Source organism: Lutra lutra, chromosome 3 (assembly GCF_902655055.1).
Source record: "Lutra lutra chromosome 3, mLutLut1.2, whole genome shotgun sequence".
NCBI classification, from domain to species: domain Eukaryota; kingdom Metazoa; phylum Chordata; class Mammalia; order Carnivora; family Mustelidae; genus Lutra; species Lutra lutra.
In genome coordinates, this window is record NC_062280.1 from 170,228,591 (window position 1) to 170,255,638 (window position 27,048).

Genomic DNA, 27,048 nt, shown 5'->3' on the forward strand with positions numbered 1-27,048 from the left:
CTCTCTCACTCTCTCTCTCTCAAATAAATAAAATCTTTAAAAAAAAAAATTGCAACTTTAGCAACAGATATAAGCAGGGAGTTATTATAGTGAATGTATTCTAAATTCCTTGTGTTATTTAAGAGGGCAAAGCTATTAACTCTAGACTATGATTTGCAAGTATGCATGTTGACATTTCCAGGGTAACCATTATAAGACAGTAGTAAAATGTATCGCTTCCAGGTTAATAGAGGGAGAAATATGGAATTAGGATAAAAAATAATCCAAATGAAGGCAAGAAAGGAGGAGGAAAAGAAATATGTAATAAGTAGAACATACCGACAACACAATATAAAACAACAGGAAAGGCACGCCTGGGTGGCTCAGTCATTGAGCGTCTGCCTTCAGTTCAGGTCATGATCCCAGGGTCCTGGAATGGAGCCCCACATTGGGCCCTCTGCTCAATAGGGAGCCTGGTTCTCCCCCTCCCACTCCCCCTGTTTGTGTTCCCTCTCTTGCTCACTCTCTGTCAAATAAATAAAATCTTAAAAAAGAAAAAAAACAGGAAAAAATCTAAATATATAACTACAAAAAGAATAAATAGACTAAATACCCCAGTTAAAAAATACAAAGACTTAAATAAACAAAATCTTTAAAAAAAAAAAAAAAAAGGTGGGGGGGGCTCCTCCTGGGTGGCTCAGTTGTTAACTGTCTGCCTTCAGCTCAGGTCATGATCCTGGGGTCCTGGGATTGAGCCCCATATCGGGCTCCCTGGTCACCTGGAAGCCTGCTTCTCCCTCTCCCATTCCCCCTGCTTGTGTTCCCTCTCTCACTGTCTCTCTGTCAAATAATCAAAATCTTAAAAAATATATATAAAGACTATGTGTACATTAAATACAATGTTTAATACGTTTATTAGCATCGAATTTACATATCATTAATTCATCTATTTTGAATGTACAATGCAATCATTGCCACAATCCAGTTTTGGAGTACTTCTTTTTAAGATTTTATTTTTAGTAATCTCTCCACCCAATGTGGGTCCCAAACTCACAGCCAGAGATCAATAATTGCATGCTCTACCAAATACCTACCTCTACCAAATATCTATCAAAATACCTAGAGTACCTCTGTCATGACAAAAAAAGCAAAAACCAAAATTCTTCCTGCAGGCCTGGAATTAATCCCCATTCCCACCTCCAGCTCTCAGCAACCAATTATCCATTTTTTATCTCTATAGTTGTCCAGACATTTCATATAAATGGAATCATATAGGGGCACCTGGGTGGTTCAGTCGGTTAAGGGTCTGCCTTCAGCTCAGGTCATGATCCCAGGGTCCTGGGATCAAGCCCAGCGTCAGGCTCTCTGCTCAGTGGGGAATCTGCTTCTCCGTCTCCCTCTCTTCTCTGCTCTAAAATAAATAAAATCTTTTTAAAAAATGGAAACATATAGTATATTATCTTATGTGTCTGGCATCTTTCACTTAGCATAATGGGTTTTTCTACCACATATGTATCAGTACTTTATTCCCTTTCATTGATGAGTAGTGTTCTGTTGTATGAATATACATTTATTTACCCATTTACTAGTTGATGGACAGTGGACTGCTTCCAGTGGGTCTAGTACAAATTATGCTTCTATGATCATTCACCTGCATGGCTTGGTGTGGCAGCACCTCCAATGGAGGTAGCACCTCCATTGCTCATGGGTAGATAACTAGGAGTTGGAATGCTGGGTCATTTAGTTAGTACATGTTTAACTTTATAAAAAAAACTTCTCCAGGGGAACCTGGGTGACTCAGTCCATTAAGTGTCTGCCTTCGGCTCAGGTCATGATCCCAGGGTCCCAGGATCAAGTCCCACATCAGGCTTCCTGCTCAGTGGGGAGCCTGCTACTCCCTTTCCCTCTGCCTGCCACTCTGCCTACTTGTGCTCTCTCTCTTTCAGTCAAATAAATTTAAATAAATAAAATACAAAAAACTTACCCAAAGTAGCTCTAACACGTTACATTTCTACCAGTAATATATGAGGGTTCCAGTTTCTCCACACCCTAACCAACCCTTGGAATTGTCAGTCTTTTTTATTTTAGCCTATCTAGTGAGTATGTAATGGTATCTTGTTTCAGTTTGCATCTTCCAAATGACTAATTCTTGCTTATTTTTGAGAATTATTTTAATTAGTTTGTTTTCTTATCCAGTTGTAGGAATTCTTTATATATCCTGGGTTCAAGTTCTTTATCATATATGTTTTATAAATATTTTCCCCCAGTCTGTGGTTTGTCTTTTCAAGTGTTTAGTGGTCTCTTTTAAAGATCAAAAATGTTAAGTTTTGATCAACTCCATTTTACCATTTAAAAATTTTTATTAAAAAATATAGAAAACAAAAATAAAAAATGTTATTGTCCCTGCTTTTGGTGTCATCATAAGGTTTGTTTTTTTTTTTAAATCCAGTTAGGGATGCCTGGGTGGCTCAGTTGGTTAAGTGGCTGCCTTCGGCTCAGGTCATGATCCCAGCGTCCTGGGATCGAGTCTCATATCAGGCTCCTTGCTCGGCAGGGAACCTGCTTCTCCCTCTGTCTCTGCCTGCCTCTCTGCCTACTTGTGATCTCTCTCTCTCTCTCTGACAAATAAATAAATTAAATTAAATTTTAAAAATCCAGCTAAATAAGTTACTCAAGACTCATAAGGATGCAAAAAAGTTTAAAGTAAAAAGATGGGAGAAATATGTATGGAATACTAACCAAAGCAAGCTGGAGTAAATAAATGTTAATGTTAGACAAAACAGATCTCAAGCAGAAAGCATTACTGGAAACAAAAAAGATGACTATATAATGACAAAAATTTCAAATCAGTAGGTAATTAAAATAATTTTAAATAATACTGAACTACAAGGAGAAATAAATGAATCCAATACCACACAGAGAGAATTTTAACACTAATCTCTTAGTAACTGATCTCTCAAGGAAACCAAAAGTAAGTAAACTACATCAATATTTAAACACAATATACATGTTTTATGTAAAGGACATATAGAGAATTCTGCACAAAACAACTAGAAATTTCACAATCTTTTAAAAATCTCACAGAACATTTACAAAAAAAGGACCATCTACTGAGCCATAAAGTGAGTCTTAACAACTTTACAAAGGATTGGACGATATAGATCATTTTCCCTAATCATAATGCAATTAAGTTTAAATTCAACATAAAAAAGATAATTGGAAAAGCTTGAAATATTTGGAAATAAAAATTCTTTTAAGTAACTTTTGGATCACAGAACAAACTGTCATTAAAAATTATAAATCTTTCAGAACTAACCAATAACAAAAATAGCATATATCAAAATTTGTAGGATGTAGCTAAAACAGTACTTAGAAATGTGTAGAATTTTCTATGGCTGGCTCTCTATCACTTGGATTATGCTATTTGATAAGAAATATCATGTAACTGTGATTAATTTGTTTGAATAGTAAATAAAACAGGAGATCAAAGTGGTGGTTTCTATTATGGCCTTCAGGTACAATTTAATTATCCTGTCTTTATGCACTTCAGAAATTTCTAGTGGTAAGATCTAAGGACTAGTAATAATATCCCCAAGATCTAAGGGCTAGTAATAATACCCCCAGTAATAATATCCCTTCGGGCCAGTAATAACCCCTGCTAAAAACAAGACAACACGGGCACCTGGGTGGCTCAGTGGGTTAAAGCTTATGCCTTCGGCTCCGGTCATGATCCTAGGGTCCTGGGATCGAGCCCCAAATCAGGCTCTCTGCTCAGCGGGGAGCCTGCTTACTCCTCTCTCTCTGCCTGCCTCTCTTCCTACTTGTGATCTCTCTCTCTGTGTGTCAAATAAATAAATAAATCTTTAAAAAACAAACAAACAAAAAACCAAGACAAAAGACCCAAAATGGAGTCTTTATGCTAAGCACCACACCACTAAAATGAGATTCATTTACAGTTTCAGCACTTGCAGAAATGGAATCTTAAACCAATCATTCAGGATTTGCAGAACAACACTAGTTAAGTAATATGCCTGACAGACCCCTGCCATCCCCTTGAAATAAGGATGGAAAAGTAACCTTGAAAAGGAAAGTAACCTTGAAATAACCAATCTATTTTGTCTAATGTAACTTCCTTGTTCTTATTCCCTTCTACCTATAAAAGTTTTTCATCTTATAAGCTCCTTGGAGCTCCTTTCTATCTGGCTAGGTTAGATGCTATATGATTCAAATAAATTTTTGCCCAAATAAGCTCTTTTCTTTTAATGGAATGTAACGTTATTTATTTATTTGGGAGACAGCAAGTATGTGAGCAAGTGAGCAGGAGCAGGTGGGGCAGAGGGAGAAGGAGAGAGAGAATCTCAAGCAAACTCCAGGCTGAGACAGAGCCCAGACGCAGGGCTCAACCTGAGGTCATGCCCTGAGCCAAAAACCAGGAGTCAAATGCTCAACCTACTGTAGCACCCCTGTACCCCATGAATAAACTCTTAAAAAAATTTAATACAGGGCAGCTGGGTGGCTCGGTCTGTTGAGCATCTGCCTTAAGCTCAGGTCACAATCCCAGGGTCCTGGGATAGAATTCCATGCCGGCTTCCCTGCTCAGCAGGAGTTTGCTTCTCCTTCTCCCTCTGCTATTCCCCTGGATTGTGTTCACTCTCTCTCTGCCAAATAAATAAAATCTTTTTATTTTTATTTATTTTATTTTATTTTTTTTTTTTAAAGATTTTATTTAGTTATTTGACAGACAGAAATCACAAGTAGGCAGAGAGGCAGGCAGAGAGAGAGAGGAAGGGAAGCAGGCACCCTGCTGAGCAGAGAGCCCGACGCGGGGCTCGATCCCAGGACCCTGAGACCATGACCTGAGCCGAAGGCAGAGGCTTAACCCACTGAGCCACCCAGGCGCCCCATAAATAAAATCTTTTTAAAAAAATTTAATGTGCCTCAGTTTATCCATCTTGATAGATGTTTCAGACAAACAACAAAGGTTGGAGAAAATGATCTCTCCTGAGGAGACAACAACATTCAAGGTGATCTTGATATTGGTTATTATGCACACCAAGTGACCTTGACAGAGAACATGAGGGGATATGCATCTGGGGAGGGAACATAAGGGTCCTCTGCACTGACAGCCCTGCACACCATCTCCTGCCCCCCACACCACATACAAAAAAAGCTGAGGTAAGATAGGGAAATGCTGGCTCCCCACATTCCTTTCTAGATGATTCCTTTCCAGGAGAGTCAAAAGCATGGGCATTTTTGAGCCAGAGTGCTGGCAGACAGCTTTGATGGAATGGGAGAGTTAAATCAAGCCCCTTTGTCTCTTGCATCCATGAAGCTGGGGAATAGGACAGCCTGCGAGCCACTCACCCTGGAAAGCCAAAGGTGGGCTTTCTGGGCTGCTCTGATCTGCTGTCTAGGCAGTGTGGCAAATGCTTGCTTTTCCCCTTCTGTTCCCTTGGGGGTGACAGCAAAGGATGCCACTGTGAGACAGGCTCTATGTGTAGGCAAATGAGTCCTCCACATGGATAAGGCCAGACCACCACGGAGAAAACCCACCTGAGACTGGGACCAAGGCTCCAGCTCAGAGATAGGCTCATTCTAGCACCCTCGGTGTTTCTGCATCCTCAGCACACATTCGAGGCCCTGAGTCAAACTACCTGTCACCAGACACCCCCAAGGAACCCCAGTACTGGCTGGCATATATGTTTTGGGGATCTCTAAGACCACACGCACATTCAGGGATCACAAGATGAAGTTAGGGGACTCAGCACAGAGCTATACTCATGGTTAAGGTTTATTACAGTGAAAGGATACATGACAGGATCAACTAGAGAAAAAGCCAATAACAGCAGAGTCTGGAGGCTTCTGATGCACTCTCCCACCATCAGGAAACACACGAGTGTGTTCCTCTCTCCAGGAGTGAAAAATTCACTAAAATGTGTACACTCTTTCTCCCCTGGGGAGAGCCTTAGCACTCAAGGTGTTTAATAATGTCTGGTCATGTCAGTCCCCTCCGCCCAGCAAAGATCACAATCCCAAACTCAAAGAAGGAAAGCAGGTGTTCGGCATAATTCTGCACAGTCTCGGCAGAGCAAACTGTTTTTCTCAGTCAGCGGGCGGGTTAAGTGCCAATCTCCCAGATGCCAGCCAAGGACAAACCTCAGGAACAGGTCTTAATAAAGACAGCAGCTTGAGGCCTGCTATATTCTCTCTCTTGCACAACGTTTCCCATCCCAAAGTGCCCTTCCTTCCTATTTGTGTGGTTTTGCAGGGTACAGAGACATGACACAGAAAACGGGCTTCGCCTCCACTCCAGGAATTGTCCTGCTCTGTAGCACTCGGAGCTCTGCAAGCTGTGTGTTCTCTCACAGTAGTAACTCCCAACTGATGGCCCCAGCAGCTGTCACAGACCAAAGAGCGGTAATGATTTTAACTCTGGCACTGAAAATGAGACTTATGGGACTTTATTTTTTTTTTAAGATTATTTATTTATGTGAGAGATGGGGCACCCAGGTGGTTCAGTGGGTTAAGCCTCTGCCTTCGGCTCAGGTCATGATCTCAGGGTCCTGGGATCGAGCCCTGCATCGGGCTCTCTTGCTTCCCCCCTCTCTCTCTGCCTGCCTCTCTGCCTACTTGCAATCTCTGTCTGTCAAATAAATAAAATTTTTAAAAAAAGATTATTTATTTATGTGAGATAAAAAGAGTAAGACAGAGAGAGCCTGAGCAGGGTGAGGTGCAGAGGGAGAAGCAGGCTCTCCACTGAGCAGGGAGCCAGATGCAAGACTCGATCCCGGGAATCCCAGATCATGACCCAAGCCTAAGGCAGATGCTCAACTGACTGAGCCACCCAGGCTACCCCAGAATATGTGACTTTATATATTTTATATATACTATATATATATATATATATATATATATATATATATATATATATGTTTTTATATATTTTATAACAACTTTGCTTGGAAGCCTTTATCTGAAAAAGATATCACAGTCAGCTACATGCCCTATGACCCCACCTTAAGGTCTGTATTAGCTTATAAGGGGAACCTCTTTGGAGACTCTGAATAAATGGTGGGCGTTCTTTATCAACAAATTTATATCAAGGGCTTCTTATGCCAGAGGATGTTCCTGGTGCAGGCGATAAAGCAGTCAACAAAACAGACAAAAACCTCTTGCAATCATGAGTTCATAATCCATAAGCTGGGAGCAGAGATACAAGCAAACTCAGTACGTAAGACAAGGAAAGTGCTCTGTACCTATTCTGGGCCAGCGGTGCTTCCTCACTCCTCCCCGGTGGGAATGTAAACCTTCCATAGGTGGAATCCATAGTTTTTGGTTCTTCCCGGGACAAAACAGAACCTGTGACAACAAAAACTTTGTGGGACTGGAGATATGCAGGACTTCCTCGTGCAGAGCAGCACCCCAGAACTGAAGGGAGGGGGCAAGGTGACAATGAGATCTGGTGCTTTTCCTTCTAGCAGAGGGGAGCACCTGTGCATGAGCACACAAGTGTAGTCTCTTCCCATCCACGTGAAATCTACCTGCAACGTTGCAGGTTCTTATCACTCAGGGTGAGAACGTTTTATTCTCCCTCTCCTCACCTACTTTATATTAAAAAAAAAAAATAGGGGTAGTTCATTGCAAGTGAAACACTCAAAAACAGATGAGCATTCTGCAAGCTACTCTGGTTCCTACTAAACCCTGGGTGCCCAGCGGCGGACCGCTGTAGAAGAAGGACATCAAAAGAATGTATGAGGGGTGCCTGGGTGGCTCAGTAGTTTAAAGCCTCTTGGCTCAGGTCATGACCCCAGGGTCCTGGGATCGAGTCCCCGCATCGGGGAGCCTGCTTCCTCCTCTCTCTCTCTCTCTCTCTCTCTGCCTGCCTCTCTGCCTACTTGTGATCTCTGTCAAATAAATAAATAGAATCTTTAAAAAAAAATGTACGACACACAGTAACTTTAAAAAGTGTCATGGCTTTATCTGAATCATATGAACAGAAAACCTTCACAAAAATCCTGAAGATTAGTTTAGTCAACTAATTCAGTTGTAAATGCAGAAATCAGCATCCAGACATCATATCACTTAAACTCTCCCTGCTTTCTGCTGTCTTTCTTATTAAAGACAATTCCGCCCACCCCAGTTACAGTTGGTGTCCTTACAGGTTCAGGAAAAAGCCCTTGGAACAGTCCAACGCCCATCTGTTTGAAATATGGCATGAGAGTCATTTCTGACTTCAAAGAAGTGAAAGTGTGCTTGCCTAGAAATCAAGTATTTCTGAATAATATCATGACGGTTTTAATCTTTGAGTCAGGATTATACTGAAAGTAACTCTCCGTAAGTATTGGAGTGTGTACCTCATGTGGCTGGAGCTGTTTTTACTTGAAAAAATTCTTCTAGATATTACCACCAAAGCATCACTTTTCAAATACCTTCGAAAGCCTCCCTTGCCATCTTACCTCTCTCTACACATGGCTCCCGTGGAGGGGCCACCTCTGAGCCACTCTGTGGGCAGTGGCCTGGCAGGAGCCCCCTCCCCGCAGCCCTGAGCACAGTCGGACTTCTGCACAGCAGTGGCCCCGGCAGCATCATCAAACCTACCAGAAGAGAAGATACCTGGGTGGAAGAAAATGTTTCTTAGGCAACTGACAGCATGACTGTGAAGAGAATTAAAATGATCAGCTTCAGTGGCCTCTCAAATGCTGCACTGTTTGGACAGAAGCCCCAAGCCACCCTGCTTGGGAAAAATCTGTTCCAACCTGACACTTCATTTAAATATTCACTTAGTAAGAGAAAATGAAGGCTGTATGTACTCGGATCAATAGGAAAAAATTACAGCAAGGTTAATTTGAACCATACAGCTGAATGATATCATACAAGAGAACTGCTAAACTGAAAGTATTTTCTTACAGAGTAAGCCAGTGTATCTCGAAAGAATGCATTTTCCCTCTGCTTCGAAGCCAGCTGGTCTCATCACCTTAGAGCACTGTCCCCTACCATGTCCACCCACATCCCACCCCCGTGCCAATACGGCAGCCCCCAAATGAAAGATAATTTGTTAAGCTAAGCAGTTGCACTGATATTCATTTGCAGGAAGGAAAATGGGAAAAGGCTGTAGAACCTGCTTACCAGGCAGTAAGCTTTTCATCCTTTTTCTCCCCCTCCATCCACAAGATTATCCCAACCCACTGTGACTTCTCAGCAGGAAGGTGTCAGCTGCCAGCATGTGGGAAATGCAGCCAAAGGAGTCCTCCACAGAACCGCTGATAGGGCAGTCCTGGGCCATCCCAAAACCACCTACAAAGAGAGGAAACACAGGATTATTTGAACCAGCTGACCTATGAACAATTAATTCTTCAGCAAAGAATTAAGGCAGAAGAGAGCAATAACCCACAACTAGAATGGGGAAATAACATTTCTTTAAGTCTTCTGGGGTCAGCAATGATTTAATTAATTCGTTAACTTCATTTTTAAGAGTCAGAATAGCAACCTGTATTTGTCAAAGTTGCTCCAAGATCCTTTTGTAAAAAGCTGGTGCTAAATGCTGAAACACAAACCCAATCCTTAGGGAATTTACATGGCTTCAATGTAGCCCTTGTAGAAAGTGGATTTTATGGACATAAAGGATTTATATTAACCAAATGATAATAATAACAAACATTTTGCATCAACAGCAAAATTCTGAAGACACAAGATGGGATACCATCATGATAATAATTTTTGCTAAATATTTCAAGTGTGGTATAAAGTAGAAATATATTTTTTAAAGAGCACTTGAGATAACTTCATTCATCCTAAAAACAAAGATATAGCTTTCTGTATTAGACTAAAAGATTTTTTTTTAATCACTGTAAGTTTTTGATTGATTTACGAGTAACACCAATTTAGATGTGAAAACTAATTTTAACATCAAACCTCAAGGGCAATAAAATTTACAAAGTTGTCTCAGGGCATACCTATTTGCAGAGAAAGAAGAAAAGAATAAACCTACAAGACACCAGCAACTCAAATAAAATTAATCTCCTTTACGTCTGCCCCATGTTTTGTAAAGAGATATTTAAATTTATGTTGTATATATAGTATGTAGCAAGTCTCCAAAAACAGTGCCTGATATCCATGCCTCCTGGTATTTTTTCCCTATTGTAGACTCCTGTCTTTGAGTTTAATCTCCCTTTTGATCAATGGAACATGGCAGAGGTGACACTGAGGGTCATCTGTGGCTAGAGCATAAGAGGAAAGCCTGGGTCTCCTGGAATGCTGTTCTAAAGGATGCCAGCTCTCATGTGAGAAGTTCAAACGCCCAGGGTCTATAGGTTCCCAGGAAGCCCAAGCTTGCCAGAGGGAATGGCCAGATGGCTGTGCAGCCACGTCTCAGGTGTTCTAGCTGATCCCAGCTCAGGCACCAGACACTGGCATGAAGACACCATGGTGCTGTCTTCACCAGTGATACCTTCAGATGTCTGCAGCTCCAGTCACCATGCCGCTTGCCAGAGAGATCTCAAGCGAAGCTCAAGCTAAGCCTAGTCAACAAACAGAACCAGGAAAGATAATAAATTATTGTTGAAGGCGCTAATTTTGGTGGTACTTGTTACCCAGCAATATATACCTGGAATACTTGGTATGTAAAACAGCAGTAAGCAACCTGTTCAGATGGACCTGTAAGCATCCACAGCAACACACTCCTTATCTGATTCTCACTGTAGGACATCTCCAAACCACCTTCAAAGATTTGAAGAATATTGTGAACATTTAAAATAATCTTAAAATAGGGGTTGCCTGGGTGGTTCAGTAGGTTAAGTTGATCCTGGCACTCTGGGATCAAGCCCTGAGTCAGCTTCCCTGCTCAGTGATGGGGGGTGGGTGGGAGGGGAGCTGCTTTTCCCCTTCCCTCATGCTCTCCCTCGCTCTCTCTCAAATAAATAAATAAAGTCTTTGAAAAAAAATAGTAATCTTAAAATAGTGGCACCTAGATGGCTCAATCAGTTAACCATCTGTCTCTGGATTTTTGGCTCAGGTCAAGATCTCAAAGTCATGAGACTGAGCCCTGCATCAGGCTCATGCTCAGGGAGGAGTCTGCTTGAGATTCTCTCTCTTCTCCCTCTGTCCCTTTCCTGGCTCCTGTGTGTACACAGGCACGTACGCATTGTCTCTCAAGAAAGAAAGAAAATCTTAAAAAATAGTAATCTTAAAATAAAACTGATTTTAACAGTTTAGGCAAACTAAACAAACTAAAACTTTAGTTTTAGTTTAGTTTAGTTTAGTTTGAAAAAAAGATCAATATATAACATACAGTTCCTTATGAGGGGATTAAATAAGAAGTAAAAAAATCTAAGACAATTATACTTGGAAATCAATCATTTATTTTAAAATGTGGTATCACCTATCTATAAAGTGATTTCCGCACTGAAAAGGTCCAGAATCAGGTAACCCTCCACTGTGATTTCCAAAGTCTCAAGGCCTCAAAACGTGGGCTGCCTACCACGTGCCACCTGTCCCCTGTCACCTGGGAGCTGAATCAACACCTGCGCTGGGACAAGAGCTTCAGGTGATTCACATATCTATTAAACTTAGAGACATGCTTTTATAGAGATATGGTTCCCAAACTTATCTGCATATGAGAATCATCTGGGAATCTTAAAAATTCCAAAATCCAGGCCATAGGTACACAGGCATTGATGGTTTTAAAGCCCTCCAGGTGGGGCGCCTGGGTGGCTCAGTGGGTTAAGCCGCTGCCTTCAGCTCAGGTCATGATCTCAGGGACCTGGGATCGAGTCCCGCATCGGGCTCTCTGCTCAGCGGGGAGCCTGCTTCCCTCTCTCTCTCTCTGCCTGCCTCTCTGTCTACTTGTGATCTCTCTCTGTCAAATAAACAAATAAAATCTTTAAAAAAAAAATAAAATAAAGCCCTCCAGGTGAGTCCAGGTACAGCCAAGTCTGTGAACCGCTGGTCACTCTTGATAGAGTACTGGTTCTCAAATTTGGCTGCACAGTGGGAGAACCTGTGGAACATCAAAAAGCACTACCATCTGTTTCCACCCCGAGAAAGTCTAATGCGAATGGTCTCAGGTGTGATCCAGGAGCTGAGGCTTTTTAAAGGCTTCCCAAGTGACTTCCAAGTGCAGCAAAGTTTGAGAACCGTGACCTAGAGCCTGGCACAGAGGCTTCAAAATGGTAGTTAGGTCTGCACTGCTCTTTCTGGAAAGGGGTTTAAAGTCAGTGAACATTAATTAAAATGAACAGTTGGTCTCACAGCTTTCAGCTAACTCACTGGTATAATGACAGCTTCAAGCTTGCTGGAGTTCAGGTCTGCCAAATCTTCTATGTCCCCACGGGCTCTCCCGGCACTTCCTCCAGCACATTTCTCTTCTGCTGGGCTCTCTTTCAAGTGATTAACAATGTACATCTGCTCAGCATTAGGAGCAAATAGCTTCACCTTCAAAAATAGAAATAAAAACAAATGATGTCATTGCCTCCATGAAAATAACCAAGCAAATCAATCTCAAACCAGGAAGGAAAGTCAGAACACCACTAAGTAATTCCGTATGCCTTCAGGGCCAACACCAGCTACAAATAGCAGCCACAAGGAAGAAACTGCAGGGGACTTCTCCAGGGGGTGGTGAGCTCTCAATTACCTTCTAGAAAGAAAGTAGAACAGAAAGAGGCTGGTTTCCAAATACACATATACACATATCTATACACACAGAAAGAGAGTAATTAATATATGTGTACGTGTGTATACATATGTATGTATATGTATATACATACATATACATAGACCTTAAATAACACAACACCTATGCAGCCAAAAATTCATGTATAATTTTGACTACCCAAAAACTTAACTACCCATAAGCCTGTTGACATAAAGCCTTACTGATAACATAAACTGTTAACACATATTTTGTATGCTATATATATTATACACTGTAGCCTTACAAGGAAGTAAGCTGAAAAAGAAAATGTTAAGAAAGTCATAAAAGAGGGCATCTGGATGGCTCAGTCAGTTAAGTGTCTTCCTCCACCTCAGGTCATGATCCCTGGGTCCTGGGATTGAACCCTGCATTGGGCTGCCTGCTCAGCAGGAAGCCTGCTTCTCCTCCCTCTCCCACTTCCCCTGCTTGTGCTCCCTCTCTCGCTATGTCTTTCTCTGTCAAATAAATAAATAGAATCTTAAAAAAAGAAAGAAAGAAAGAAAAAGAAAACCATAAAAGAAAATATATTTATAGTACTATATTGTATTTATATTATAAAATTCTATGGATAAGTGGACCTACACAGTTCAAACCCATGTTGTCCAAGGGTCAACTGTACAGGCTTTTTTTTTTTTTTAAGATTTTATTTATTTATTTGACAGAGATCACAGCTAGGCAGAGAGAGGAGGAAGCAGGCTCCCTGCCGAGCAAAGAGCCCAATGCGAGACTCAATCCCAAGGCCCTGGGATCATGACCTGAGCAGAAGACAGAGGCTTTAACCCGCTGAGCCACCCAGGTGCCCCCTGTACATGCTTTTTAAAGAGATGGAAGAGAGGGCTTGATTTTATTTTAATATTTTATTTATTTATTTATTTGTCAGAGAGAGAGAGAGAGAGAGGAAGAGCACACGCAGGAGGCAGAGGGAGAAGCAGGCTCCCCACTGAGCAGGGAGGGAGCCTGTGTTGGACTCTACCTCAGGACCCTGGGATCATGACCTGAGCTGAAGACAGACACTTAACCAACTGAGCCAGCCAGGTGTTCTGAGAGGATTTGATTTTATAGATAGAAACACAGAGGGCTCAAAACCATGGAGAATTGATTAAATCTATCTTTAAAGTCTTTCCAAAGCTGGGATTCTCAAGCCTGCTGCATATTAGAATCACCTGGAAAGGCTGAGGCCCCATCACATGGACTCTCTGGGACTGAAGCACTAGCTTGGTTACTGGTATGTCTTAAAATCTCCTGAGGTGATTCCATCAATTGTCAGAGTTGGCAACCACTGATCTAAGACAAGTAGGAAATAAAAATCACAAATTCAGTTAAAATTTCAGGGGTTTTATTTATTTTTAAGATTTTATCTATTTATTTGAGAGAGCACAAGCGAACAAGAGAGGGGAAGAGGAAGAGATACCCCACTCAGTGGGGAGCCTGACGCAGGGTTCAATCCCAGAACCCTGGAATCAGGGCCCAAGCTAAAGGCAGACACTTAACTGAGCCACCCCCACCCAAGCACCGCTAAAATCTAAGGGGTTTTAATGTAAAAAACCCAAAGCAGACCATTTGGTCTTAGTTGACCCACTTCCACACAATCAACCCAACCAAAATTTGGATTATCACCCCCAGTCTGCCATCAGAAATAATTCCTCTTTCCCCAACCACTGGACCCTGCAGGGGCAGAGTCATGAAGATTAGGAGGCAAGGAAGGAGGCTCAAGTAGGCACCTATATACTGGGGGCCTTGGTGTCATACTTTCCCCATTGACATCCACCAAACTTGCAGGTCCACTTCTCCAGGAACTGGATAAGGCTGGGCTGAGTCAAACGTCCCTTGACTTACTGGGAAGGTTTTAGCCTCCTGTTATTAACCTTTGTATTTGATTAAAATATATATTAATAGTCTAAACATTCTCTCTTCCCTGTATTTTTGGTTTGGTTTGGTTTTTTAAAGATTTTATTTATTTATTTGACAGACAGATCACAAGTAGGCAGAGAGGCAGGCAGAGAGAGAGAAGGTAGGAAGCAGGCTCCCCGCTGAGCAGAGAGCCCCATGTGGGGCTAGATCCCAGGACCCTGGGATCATGACCTGAGCCAAGGGCAGAGGCTTTAACCCACTGAGCCACCCAGGCGCCCCTGTATTTCTGGTTTTACAAAACTGAGTAATATCTCCAATCCATGTGATAGATCCATGGGAAAGATTCTAAGCACATATATAACCCATTATTAGTAAAAAGGGAAAAAAAAGCTTAGAATATTCTGATGGGCCAGAAAGATGAAAAAAAAAAATGTGGACTGGTTTTTAAACCAGTAATTCTGGAAACAGATTGACTTGCAGTTGCTTTGAGAAATTAACCGGATCTACCTGCCCAATGTGCAGGTGAAGATAAAAATTTAAATTTCACCTAAACTCTACCCTTCTCCAGAGAATCCTATAACTCTATTTTTCCCTTTGAGGAGATGCCATACAGTTCCACTGGTGGGCAAGAGCTCAGTGGTTGATAAACATGATTTTATCAGACTACATTGATGTTCTGAGTACTCTTAAAGTGAGCAAGGACCCAAGGGAAACCGATTGGATTATAATTCAATCTGGTTTTTTTTGATGGATCTTCAAGATTTGAAAACCATGAACTAGGGGCGCCTGGGTGGCTCAGTGGGTTAAGCCTCTGCTTTCGGCTCAGGTCATGATCTCAGGGTCCTAGGATGGAGCCCTGTGTCGGGCTCTCAGCTCATCAGGGAGCCTGCTTCCCCCTCTCTCTCTGCTTGCCTCTCTGCCTACTTGTGCTCTCAGTCTGTCCAAATAAATAAGTAAAATATTTTTTTTTAATATTTTATTTATTTATTTGACAGAGAGAGATCAAAAGCAGGCAGAGAGGCAGGCAGAGAGAGACAGGAGGAGGAAGCAGGCTCCCCGCTGAGCAGAGAGCCCGACGCGGGACTCGATCCCAGGACCCTGAGATCATGACCTGAGCCGAAGGCAGCGGCTTAACCCACTGAGCCACCCAGGCGCCCCAGTAAAATATTTTTTAAAAATAAAAAATAAAAATAAAAACCATGAACTAGAGAGAAGTCAGTATAATGAGGGATCAGGCAACAATAGTCTATACGCATCTTTAGCCTGGGATACTGGGGTCATAGCCAAAAGGAACAGAAGGCAGAACCAGACCAGAGCAGATGGGAGCTACGGAGAGGCTGAGTCAGGGCTAATATGAGGGATTGCTTTCTCACCATTAGAGCTCCCTACACCCGCAATGAAGAGACTGCACTCCCAAGAGAGAAGATCCTCACCACTCACCACGGTGAACTTGAAGCTCCAGGAGGTCCTGAGTACGATGAGAAGCTCCCCTGTGTTCCTCTAGCATATCCCATTATTTGTAAACTGTTACTTCGGAGAGCTGTATTAAGCCAAGCTCAGGTAAATACCCACGGGGAATCCTGCGGGTGCTCTATCCAACTGAACGTTACACTGCAGCTGCCATAGCTAGGATGTGTCGCCCACCCTCCCTCACACCCACCCCTCCCCCTGCCCAACTTGTTCAGGTCTTTGAAGAGGTCATTTCAGCCTTGGTGATGCTGAACTGAGCCGCGGTATGCAGGAAAGCTAGGACGGCAACCACCTAAACGCTTAGGTAAGTGGTACCCTGCCTGAATTTCCACAGAATTCTCCAACCTGGGGCAGCAAGGTGGGGGGCCTGGCCGGCAAAGGTGGGGGGCCTGGGGGTTAACGAAATCCCATTAGCCCTCAGAAGGCCTAGTAGGCCTGAGGAAGCCAGTGCCGCTCCCTTCACCCCAGCATGGTTCATGCGGGCGCCTATGGTCGCGGGAGCCCCCTCACTTATTCCCATTCGCTTCCAGATACTTGTGATGGTTCACAAGTGCTGTGGGTGAAGTGAAGGCAGGATGCTCTCTCGGGAAACAAGTGACAATACGTTATAACGCTTTTAATGTACTATTTATGGACATAAGTCAGTATCTCTGTATAAAAGTATGGCAGGCCACGGATATCTCACCAGAAGCAGGGCGGCCTTGAGGTGGCTGAAGGGTCAAAGAAGGGTACGGCAGAATCTCCTCCCCCACGGAAGTGGTAGATCCCAACAAGGAAGAACATCTGGGGATAGGGGCGAAGTGGATTAAACGGCGTTTAGAGTGGTGTGGTATCGCGGGGTAGGACCAGTCATTCCTCCATTACTGTCGTCCTCACCGCACCACCACCGCCAAAGGAAGATTCTCTCACTCAAATGTTTGCGGTCACCTAGTCTGGACCCTGGGTAGCGGGGCGAGAGGTCCGTGCTAGAGACTCCAAAGGATGGGCCCAAAGCTGGATTTTTTGTCGTTGGTTTGGTTTGGGTGGTCGTTGTTGAGCGGAGGTCGGAAAATAGCTCTAAAGAAGGGGTGAACTTTAAACGGAGACGCGGGGCCAGAAGCACGGGCGTTCTGGGTCCGTTTCTTAAAAAGGAGGCTCCGAGGCCCGGATGGAGCGCGGGCGGAACCCAAACGGCTTCCCGGTCGGCGAAGTTAGAAAGTCGCCACCGTGCAGGCCGCAGCGGACAGGAAAAAGAAGCGCACGGAGGGGCTCCGCTCCCTCCCACTCAGGCGGGCTCGGGTATCGCCGGGCAGAGTCTCCCGCCGGGGAGAGGGCGGGGCGGGCCGGACCCTAGAGGCCGAGTCCCGGGTTGGCGCGGCGCGGGGGCGTGGCTCCGCGCATGCTCAGCTCGCAGGCGGTCCGCGTCGCCGGGCTCGGGAGGCGCCGGAAGCACCACGATCCGCGCCATGGTGCGGGCGGGGAACGCCGACCCGAGGGTCCCGAGGCAGCGGGCCGTGGGCGCGGCGCCAGGGTGCGCGCTTTGGGGCTGGGCCCTGGCGCTGCTGTGGCTGGCGACAGCCGCGGCCGGCCCCTCCCGGCGCCAGTGGCCCGTGCCCTACAAGTGAGTGCGCGCGGCGCGCGGCGCGCGGGCGGGGCGGGCGCGCGCACGGCCGGGGCTGGCGGGGAGGGGAGCCTGGGGCCGAGAGGCGCTCCCGGCGCGGTGGGAGACGGAGTTCAGCCTGTCGGAGTCGCCGCTGCCTGCAGCTCGCCGCCCTGGGGCCCCCTGGGGCCTTTCTTCGTCTCCTAACACTTGAGCAAATTTCTAGGTGATGTAGGCTCTGGACAGTCCCTAGTCAGGGAAGAAATGGGGAGTAATGTTATTTTATTGAGTGACTTTTAGGTGCAAGTAACGACTGTTTGAATAGTTTGGGGAGACATTGAATATCGCGTTTATTAACGCCCTGCACGCTGTTAGTTATCGTGAGCGCGTACCCATTGGCACGATTTACAGCATGACCTACTGGCCTGGGTTCTCTGGGACTTTACGTTTTTATCCCCCAAAGTCACGCGTCCTTGGACCCGGGAAAGTTGGTGACCTCGTTTGTCCCCCGTTTCCAGTCTGCGTGTAGGATGTGGTCGTAAGACCAGGATACAGACTGCAAACCTGTGACGCTGATTGGAGCCTCTGATGTAGAAGAGTATTTACCCGGCCTGAGACGACCAGGTGGTTAAACACACCGAAAGAAAACGTGCTGTTAACAATCAGGCAGGGCTTTTGAAAACGCACAACTATATCGGAGGACAGAACAGTGAGTGGGGTGTCAGGTGAACGCAAGGGTCAGGAGAGAACTCTGGGTTCCAAGCTGGGCACCACCATCAATAGCTGTTCCATACTCCGGATCTCTGTGACCTCGGGTCCTGAGTTAGCGGGAATAGTAGCAGCATTTACCCCAGGTTTGTTAGGAGGATTACATCCAGTAAATGTCAGCTATTGTCAAGCCCGGATATTCGTGTATTCTCACTAAAAGGTTTGCACCACTTCCTTGTTTTGCTTGATATATATAAAAGGAGAAGTTTGGGGTTTCTTGGAAAAAAAAATTCAATAAAAGGTTCATAAGAAGTAAAAAAATGAAATGTTCAATAAAATAAGGGATTGTAAATCCAAAACTACTTCACTTAAAATTAAGGCAAGGTATGGACTATAACTCCATGATTCTATAAAAGTTTCTAATCTCAAGTGAATATAATAAAATTTAACTTTATTAAGCTCATACAAATTATGCTTTTGAAATTACCTTTGACCTGCAAGAGGTTTAGCTGTGACCAAGTGAAAACTGTATATAGTTATGTATTTGTTTAACCAACTGAGCCACCCAGGCGTCCCAGTTATGTATTTGTTTAAACCAGATGAGCACCTGTAAAACAGGTAAGAAGTCTACCTGAGTCTCATAAACTTTGTGTGGGGTGGGGGATAATATTTTTGGCTAACATCAGTATTCTAACTTCTTAAAATAGACATTTTTGTTGCTGTGTTAGGGTTATAAGAGAACAGATCTTTCTAAAACCTTAGAGATCCAGGATTCCTTGAGGGTAGATGGAGGCAGCCTCTTTCCTTCATCGGTATCTTCCAGTGCCACATACTGAAGGTGACCGGGGGTATCTACTACTACCATCCACACCCTAGCCCTACTGCCACGGCCTTCTCTGGGGTATTCTAGTTACATTATTACGGAAATCTCCTACCTGACCTCTGCCTTAACTTCCCCTCTCTCACTGCTGTCTTCTAACTCATAGAATAAGGTTTGTTTTGTGGCAAATCCAGTCAGACCAGGTCTACTACTTATAATCCTTGAACCTCACTCTGGGGCTCACTCCTCGCCAGTCGCCAATCGTAGCTTCCAGGAGTTGCCCATCTTGCTGCGTCAGTGCAAAATGACAGTCCCTGCCTCCCTCTCCTGCCAGGAAGGCTGAATTCCTCATTCATAGTCTTATTTACTTCCTGTCTTATAATACTTAATGTTTTCTCTATTTTTTATGTCCTGACCTTCGGAAGTATTTTAAAACCTAAGCCAGGTCTTCATCTCTTTCTTTGCCCTCCTCATCTCCACATCAGGTAGAGGTGATTTCTTTTTTGGGCCCATAGGACTCTGAAGGGAACCTCATTTTAATTTTGTTTTCCTCCTTCCTAGTATAGCGTCTGACTCATAGTAGAGCTTGAATAAAATTGGTTGAAGGATCATTGGTTAATTTCCTTATTTAAAATTGTTTATAAAGATTTCATTGGCATTATTATACAATTCATGAATTGGGGCCACATCCCACCTAGCAAATGGAGGGGCACTCCTGTTGGTTAATTCTTAAGAAAATAGAAAATATATTCTATTTAATCATAATTATTTTGGAATCATCTTAACATGGAGTGTTTAGATAATTAAATGTCACTTGAAAATACTACTTTATTCAGTAAATATTTGTCTACTAAATAAGACCTGATCTGTCAACATTTTAAGATACAGCCCCCATTTTCAAGATTTTCACAATGGGAGGAGGAAACTAAGAAGCATGCATTTATCAAAATGCTTTTAATGTATCATTTGCTATCAAAGCCATTATTGTTGGGCGCCTGGGTGGCACTCAGTGTCTGCCTTCAGCGCAGGTCATGAGCCAGGGGTGCTAGGATCAAGTCCCAGATCTGGCTCCCTGCTGAGTGGGAAACCTGCTTCTCCCTCTGCCTGCTGCTTCCCTTGCTGGTGCTCTCTCTCTCTCTCTCTCTCTCTACTAAGTGAATAAATAAAAATAATAAAGACACCATTGGCATTTGTTCACAGGATAACAGAAAATGTTTAAACACCATGGGCTAAAATTTTGAATGTTTTCTCTGAAAAATGTTATTGACATTTTCTGGATTCGAAAATGTGCAAGAAGAACCAAATTCCTATTCGAATCTAAGTTAGTGGTTTCTTTTTCTCTATTAGACGTTTTTCCTTCCGTCCAGAACCAGATCCTTATTGTCAAGCTAAATACACGTTTTGTCCAACTGGCTCACCTATCCCAGTTATGAAAGGTGATGATATCATTGAAGTCTTTCGGTTACAAGCCCCAGTATGGGAATTTAAATACGGGAACCTCCTGGGACACTTGGTAAGGCTGCGTCTTGATCTTATAACTTTGGTTAAATTAGATGATTTATTAAGTGGATTTGAGGGAATAATTGCCATTCAAAGGGCTAATTGGAGATAATGTTTAATTGGTGTTCTTCATGTTTAAAATGAATAGTCAGTGGGGTGCCTAGGTGACTCAGTTGCTTAAACATGTGACTCTTGGTTTGGGCTCAGGTCATGATCTTTGGGTCATGAGATCCAGCCCTGCCTCAGCTCTGTGCTTGAGATTCTGTGCCTCAGACTCGGTTTGAGATTCCCTCTCTCTCCCTCTGCCCCGCACCTCTCTCTCAAGGGCATGCACGTATTCACAAGCTTGTGCACATGCGCTTGCTCTCTCTCTTTCTCAAATAAATAAAATCTTTAAAATGTGTAGTCAAAAAATATTACCATATTTTGTGATCCTGACAATAACAAATGCAGTTGCTCTAATCCTTTTTGATTGTTCCGTATCCATACCCCCCTCCTGTACCCAGCTCTTGGAAAGTAAGAAAGGAAGCCCAGAGGAAGGGGCAAGGCAGGTGGGAAACATTTTACTTCCGGTCCCTGCTGTACACACTTCTGCTAGGATTGCTCACCGCCTGACCCGCTAATTCCCCTGCAAAGTATATAGACTGCCTGAGACTGTGGCATGGAGCTTCTCAAACCAACTCTAAGGAAATTAAGAGCATGTCCATATAGCAGACATCCTTACCATCTGAGATAGGCAGCAGTGGTCAAAACCAGAGTGGAGGGGCACCTGGGTGGCTCAGTGGGTTAAAGCCTCTGCCTTCGGCTCCGGTCATGGTCCCAGGGTTCTGGGATTGAGCCCCGCATCGGGCTCTCTGCTCAGCGGGGAGCCTGCTTCCTCCTCTCTCTCTGCCTACTTGTGATTGCTCTGTCAAATAAATAAATAAAATCTGAAAAAAAAAAAAAAAAAAAAAAAACCAGAGTGGAATGGTGAGTGCTGTGAAATGTGTAAGCCTGATGATTCACAGACCTGTACCCCTGGGGCAACTAATACATTATACGTTAATAAAAATAATGGAAAAAAAAACAGAGTGGAGGAGAGCCTGGAATTTGAGGAGCCACAGAGTGGACACAAGAATAGCAACATGGAAGAGGAATGGCTGAGCAGTTGTTCTACCTGAACGCAGTTGTGGTATATTAACATTTTCTCCCATTTGGTTCCTGGACCCACTAGTGGGTCCTTCACAAATGCTTTTATACATGTATGGTTTTTACACAGAAAATTATGCATGATGCAGTTGGATTCAGAAGCACTTTAACTGGCAAGAACTTCACAATGGAATGGTATGAACTTTTCCAACTTGGAAACTGTACATTTCCCCATCTCCGACCTGAAATGAATGCCCCTTTCTGGTGTAATCAAGGAGCTGCCTGCTTTTTTGAAGGAATTGATGATATTCACTGGAAGGAAAATGGGACGTTAGTTCTAGTAGCAACCATATCAGGTAAGTTTCAAAAAATATGGCAGTATCTGACGATTACATCAATATCCAAATGAAAAAAAAAAATTACTTCCATTGAGACATTTCAGTCATATTCTACTCTCGATGTCAGTTTACAAAATGTACTTCTGGAAGCAATAACTTTTGACCCAAACTATTGCCCATGCCAAGTTCACCTTTAGGTGATGGATAGTGTCTCTCCTCTATTCCATGGTAAAAAAAAAAAAGATAAAATATTTTCTGCAATTAAATTGGACTTTCTAAATGAAATGAAGAAAATCCACAAAATGCTTGACAAAATAACTGATTAAAGGTCACTGTATCTGGAAAAAGACTTTTAGTGATGATACCGTATTTTTACGTCAAGAAGTATTAATAGCTGTCTCTCATGGGGCCTTACTCAGGGCTCAGCAGCAGTTCCAAGTGCTTTATCTATATATCACATCATTTATTATCATAACCACCCCCCCCCAAATAGATACTGTTATTCTGCCTCCCCCCTCATTTTACAGATAGGGAAACTAAAGCACGAAGTGGTTAAAGTCACACAGTTGATAAGTGGGATTCCAGCCCTGGCAGTGAAGCCCTATTGACCATTTTCTTAACGACTTCGCGCCATTGCTTCCCAAAATATACGTGATCTTACAAGACTTGAGGCTCTTCGAGCAATTGAAATATTTTAATCTCTAAGATTTTCTTAGATTTTTTTACTTTTGAATGTATTGGAAAGTTGCTGAAACACTTAGAATTTTGCTTCATGTGTTGTGTTGTTGGGTAGTGATGAAAAAAGTTCAGAGCTTTCATTGGAAACTGGTGTGTGACCTTGGGTGACCTTTTACTTTTCTTGACTCATTACCTCATGTGTAGAGTGGGGATGAGACTACCATTGGATCCTAGAGGTAGGGAGCTTGCCCATATGATTCATAGAGCTCTGCATTATAATTGTTGCTCTCCGAGAAAGTGGAAATAATCTGGAAGGAAAGCCCTGTTTGTGATAAGAATTTTGCAGTCAACCACAAAACTTGAGGATGTTAACATGCTTTCTACTTTGATAGCTCTTTGCACAGCATTTTGGATTATGTTATCTCAGAGTTCAGTGAGGAAAGGAAAACACTCTTCTTTAATATGTAAGGAATTGAGGGTCAATCAGGTAGCATGACTTACCAGTCCCTTACAATCACAGGTCTGGTTGTAGAACCCGGGATAAAATGTCATGTGGGGATCTTCTAACTATAGTCCATGCTGTTATCTGATCTTCCTTACTGCTTTCTAATTGATATGCCCCAAACCATCCCAACAATATCAAAGTCCATTTCTCTTTTAACTGTGCTCGGTGTTCATACTCTTCTTTTCATTCCAGGTCAGTTACATTTCTTCTTTCTCTGTCCACCTATCTTACTCTCTGAAAATCCTGACAACGGTGTATGATATGAACAAGTGATCACTATTTCATGTAAAATAGTTTATAATATGCTAGTACTTAAATCTTTCAAGTTATCCTTCTGCTTTGTGATTAATCCTGTTCATTGATGTTTTCTCATGTTACAGAAGTGTTTTGAAGTATTATCTCTTAATTATAGCAGTGACTTTTTAAAGTTGAAGAACACTAAACAGTATCCCCAGTTCTAAGAAAACAGGCTTTATATTATTCCACAATTTTAATTCCATAAATTGATCAAAGCAGCCACTCTTCATTTTATAGGACACGAAGTATTGATTTTATAGACTCAAGTTTGAGCACTTAAGAAAGGTTCACACAAGGTAACAAGGTGAAATGTTGGGGCCAGGCTCTATTAGGCATTGTAAATGCCCAGAGGAGGTTGTAACCATGCAAAGTATGGTGTTCTGTTAAATTTTGGAAAGATTAGTCTGGTACAAGATGGTAGGAGAGTGTGAGACGTTTCTGGAATCACATCCACAAACGTGGCTAAAAACATTTCCACTTTAGTTCTTCATTTTAGGAATGGTTAGTGGATGGTTGTAAGCAGAACCCCAACAGCTACAAGTATAGAGAGAAAAGGGAAATAACAAATATTCAAGGAGGATAAGGTATAGTAATTACTTTCTCTTGTAACATTAGTAGGCCAGCCTTCTAGAGTAGCCGGAACCCCGGCTGCTGTTCATACTATATGCACACTGTGCATGTGACAGAAAAATTCTGCATTGCCCCCTCCTCCATTCTTAACACTGCCTTTGTCCCATTCACTTTTACCTCTTCCTCAGTTTTTTCCTTGTTTTCTTTCTTTTGCCTCTGAATCCAAGAGTTGTTGAGTGGGGTAAAGAGAGAGCTCCTGCATGTATCTAATTTTGCTTTTGACTATACCTTAAATGTTTATAGAACTGGTATGTAAGGCTTTATACACCTATTATAGCTGATGTTAGTGATTCAGAAATACCTGGTGCCTTGAAAAATAGAATAAAAATTGGCTGAGCTTGGACTCCTATTGTGAGATGCAGGTTTGGAGCTATTAGTATAAATAATAAATAATTAGGTAAATAAAGAATAATAAAAACTATTATTTATTCATGCCCTTAATCATCAGGTCAGAACATTTTCATAAAGCTATTTGTTTAGCTTTGATGCTCACATAGGTGTTTTGTTTTGTTTTGTTTTTTAACTAGGAAGCACATTTAACGAAATGGCAAAGTGGGTAAAGCAGGACAATGAAACAGGGATTTATTATGAGACATGGACTGTGCAAGCCAGCCCAGAAAGAGGGGCAGAGACATGGTTTGAATCCTACGACTGTTCTAAATTTGTGTTAAGGACATATAAGAAGTTGGCTGAACTTGGAGCAGAATTCAAGAAGGTAGAAACCAACTATACAAGAATATTCCTTTACAGTGGCGAACCTACCTATCTGGGAAATGAAACATCTGTTTTTGGGCCAACAGGAAATAAGACTCTTGCTTTAGCCATAAAAAAATTTTATTACCCCTTCAAACCACATTCGTCAACTAAGGAATTTCTGTTAAGTATCTTGCAAATTTTTGATGCAGTGATTGTACACAGAGAGTTCTATTTGTTTTATAATTTTGAATATTGGCTTTTACCTATGAAATTCCCTTTTATTAAAATAACTTATGAAGAAATCCCTTTACCTAAAAGAAACAAAACACACTCTGGTTTATAAAATTTTAATTCTACTGCTCTTTTTTTCTGTCACCAGCATATGTGTTTTTCAAGGGGTGATTACATTTGTGGATTTCTTAGGCTTTTCTGTCTTGGAGCAGAAATGCACCTGGGCAGAACGGCCACTTATCATCTCAGGACTGTTCTTCGAGAGAAGCTGAAACACTGCATTGGCCAAAGTGAGCACGTTAGGTGACCTTGATTTCAAACTCCAAGCCTCTGTTAATAAGACTTATAGTTCGTATCAGATATGTAGGATCTTTGGGCCCTGTATTTTTTTAAATAGTGGATATGGTGTGCCAAGGTTTTTTAAATACCCTCAGTGACATTCATGATGGGAGGTACTTTTTTCTGGTATGATAGTTAACACTTTTTCATTATTTTTTAGTGGTTTAGACTGACTTGACAGCTTTTATAACTTTGGGGACCAGGTCTAGTAGTTTGGTTTTGTTCTATTCACTTAAAGACCAATTTGGACACCCTAGTTGCAGCATTTGTGCTTGGATGAGGTACAAACAGTGTTAAAGAGCACAAGTTTCCAGCTAGCATTTTAGAATTAGCTAGTAACTGGCATTTTGTGATTTAGGCAGATGAGCATTTCTGAACCTTAGTGTCCTTATCTCTGAGGTGAGTCATCTTGTCAGGATTGTTGTAAAGGTTGAAGCCATGTATGTTTGTCATAGGAAAGTTTAAATGGTCGCTATAATGATGAGTCGAAGAACAAAGTGCCATCTTTGACTTGGCCTAATATAGTTTACATGCCAACCTTTCGTGGGTTTTATGGCGATACCCTAGACTTTGAGCTGGCAGTCGAATGCGTCTGCAGTTCTTCAAACCCAGGGGACAGAGAAGTATCTGACTGCAGATGCACCTGGGTGAGCAGGCACCCCCTGGCTCCCCTACTCCTCTGGTAGTCCTTCCACCCAGTAGAGATGCCAGCTCAGTAGAAGAGGGTACACTTCTCAGACAGGGGACAGGTTTTTGTCAAGATCTCCAAGTAGCTGTGCTTCCATTTAGGGCCATCAAACAAGGTTTCAAACCTTAAGTTGGATGATCAACTGAAAACTGTCTGTTCATAGAAAAAACACGAGTCAGTAAGATGGTGAAGCAGAGACAATCTGTTTAATACATAAATTATGTTATTTAGTTTCTACTAACAGTTGAGTGCCTCTTGAGAAGTTAGATACATTATCATTGAGTTCTCTTAATCCAGATGATGAAATTGGGGCTTAGAAGGTTGAATGACCCTTCCCTGGCTACCCAGCTAATGGTAACGGAGCTACATTTGAACCAGTTCTGTTGACTGCATGGCAAACATTATGAAGTGAGGTTAGTTATTTTCCTCAGACCAGTGCCCGTACCACAGGTTACCAACACTAGGTTACTAGTCAACTAGATCCTGAAACATTATTTTAAATCAACTTACTGGAGTAATTTTGTTTCTGTTGAATCTAATAAAAAATGGCTTGTATTTTGTATGTCTTTTATTTCATTTGTCTAGGAATTCATTTTTATTGACTTTTTAGGCCCTTCACCACAGATAGCTTGAGAAGCACTGCACTACTCTGCTTACTACAGCACAGACGCAGTCTTGCTCAAATACACGGGAAGAACTTTGTTTCACTGCTTACCATTTGGCCTATGAACTCATGTTAATAGTGCCTAAACATCCCTAATTAAGTTTGTCCCTTTAACCGGCTAGTTTAGTTGTCTTCAGAATGTCACAGATGTGGATCTTTGCATTACCACCACCTAGTGGCTGAATTTGGGCAATGCCAACTTTTACTGGATTTTTAGGAAAATTGATCTGGGAAAACAGAATTTTGGATTTTCTAGAAC

The 27,048-nt window shown here is 42.5% G+C and overlaps 1 protein-coding gene and 1 long non-coding RNA gene across 5 annotated transcripts; one reads left to right on the forward strand and one right to left on the reverse strand.

The window, feature by feature from the left end:
- Window positions 1-6,572: 6,572 nt before the first annotated feature.
- On the reverse strand, window positions 6,573-17,354 carry LOC125094713 (uncharacterized). Of its 3 annotated transcripts, XR_007125665.1 has the most exons (6): window positions 16,674-17,354; window positions 12,244-12,408; window positions 9,106-9,273; window positions 8,436-8,592; window positions 7,236-7,338; window positions 6,573-6,622 (listed from the first exon to the last, which is right to left on the reverse strand). It is a non-coding gene; the product is annotated as an uncharacterized LOC125094713 (long non-coding RNA). The 3 variants fall into 3 exon arrangements; XR_007125666.1 differs by lacking the exon at window positions 6,573-6,622 and having other exon boundaries at window positions 6,880-7,338; window positions 8,436-8,573; XR_007125664.1 differs by lacking the exon at window positions 6,573-6,622 and having other exon boundaries at window positions 6,880-7,338; window positions 16,674-17,353.
- A 4-nt stretch (window positions 17,355-17,358) lies between these two features.
- Window positions 17,359-26,740, forward strand: CLN5 (CLN5 intracellular trafficking protein). Of its 2 annotated transcripts, XM_047720167.1 has the most exons (4): window positions 17,370-17,588; window positions 20,443-20,608; window positions 21,854-22,079; window positions 24,699-26,740. In XM_047720167.1, the coding sequence occupies exons 1-4, from the start codon at window positions 17,434-17,436 to the stop codon at window positions 25,208-25,210; spliced, it is 1,059 nt and encodes a 352-aa protein (XP_047576123.1). In that variant the 5' UTR covers window positions 17,370-17,433; the 3' UTR covers window positions 25,211-26,740. The 2 variants fall into 2 exon arrangements, with proteins under 2 accessions (XP_047576124.1, XP_047576123.1); XM_047720168.1 differs by lacking the exon at window positions 20,443-20,608 and having other exon boundaries at window positions 17,359-17,588.
- The last annotated feature ends 308 nt before the right edge of the window (window positions 26,741-27,048 follow it).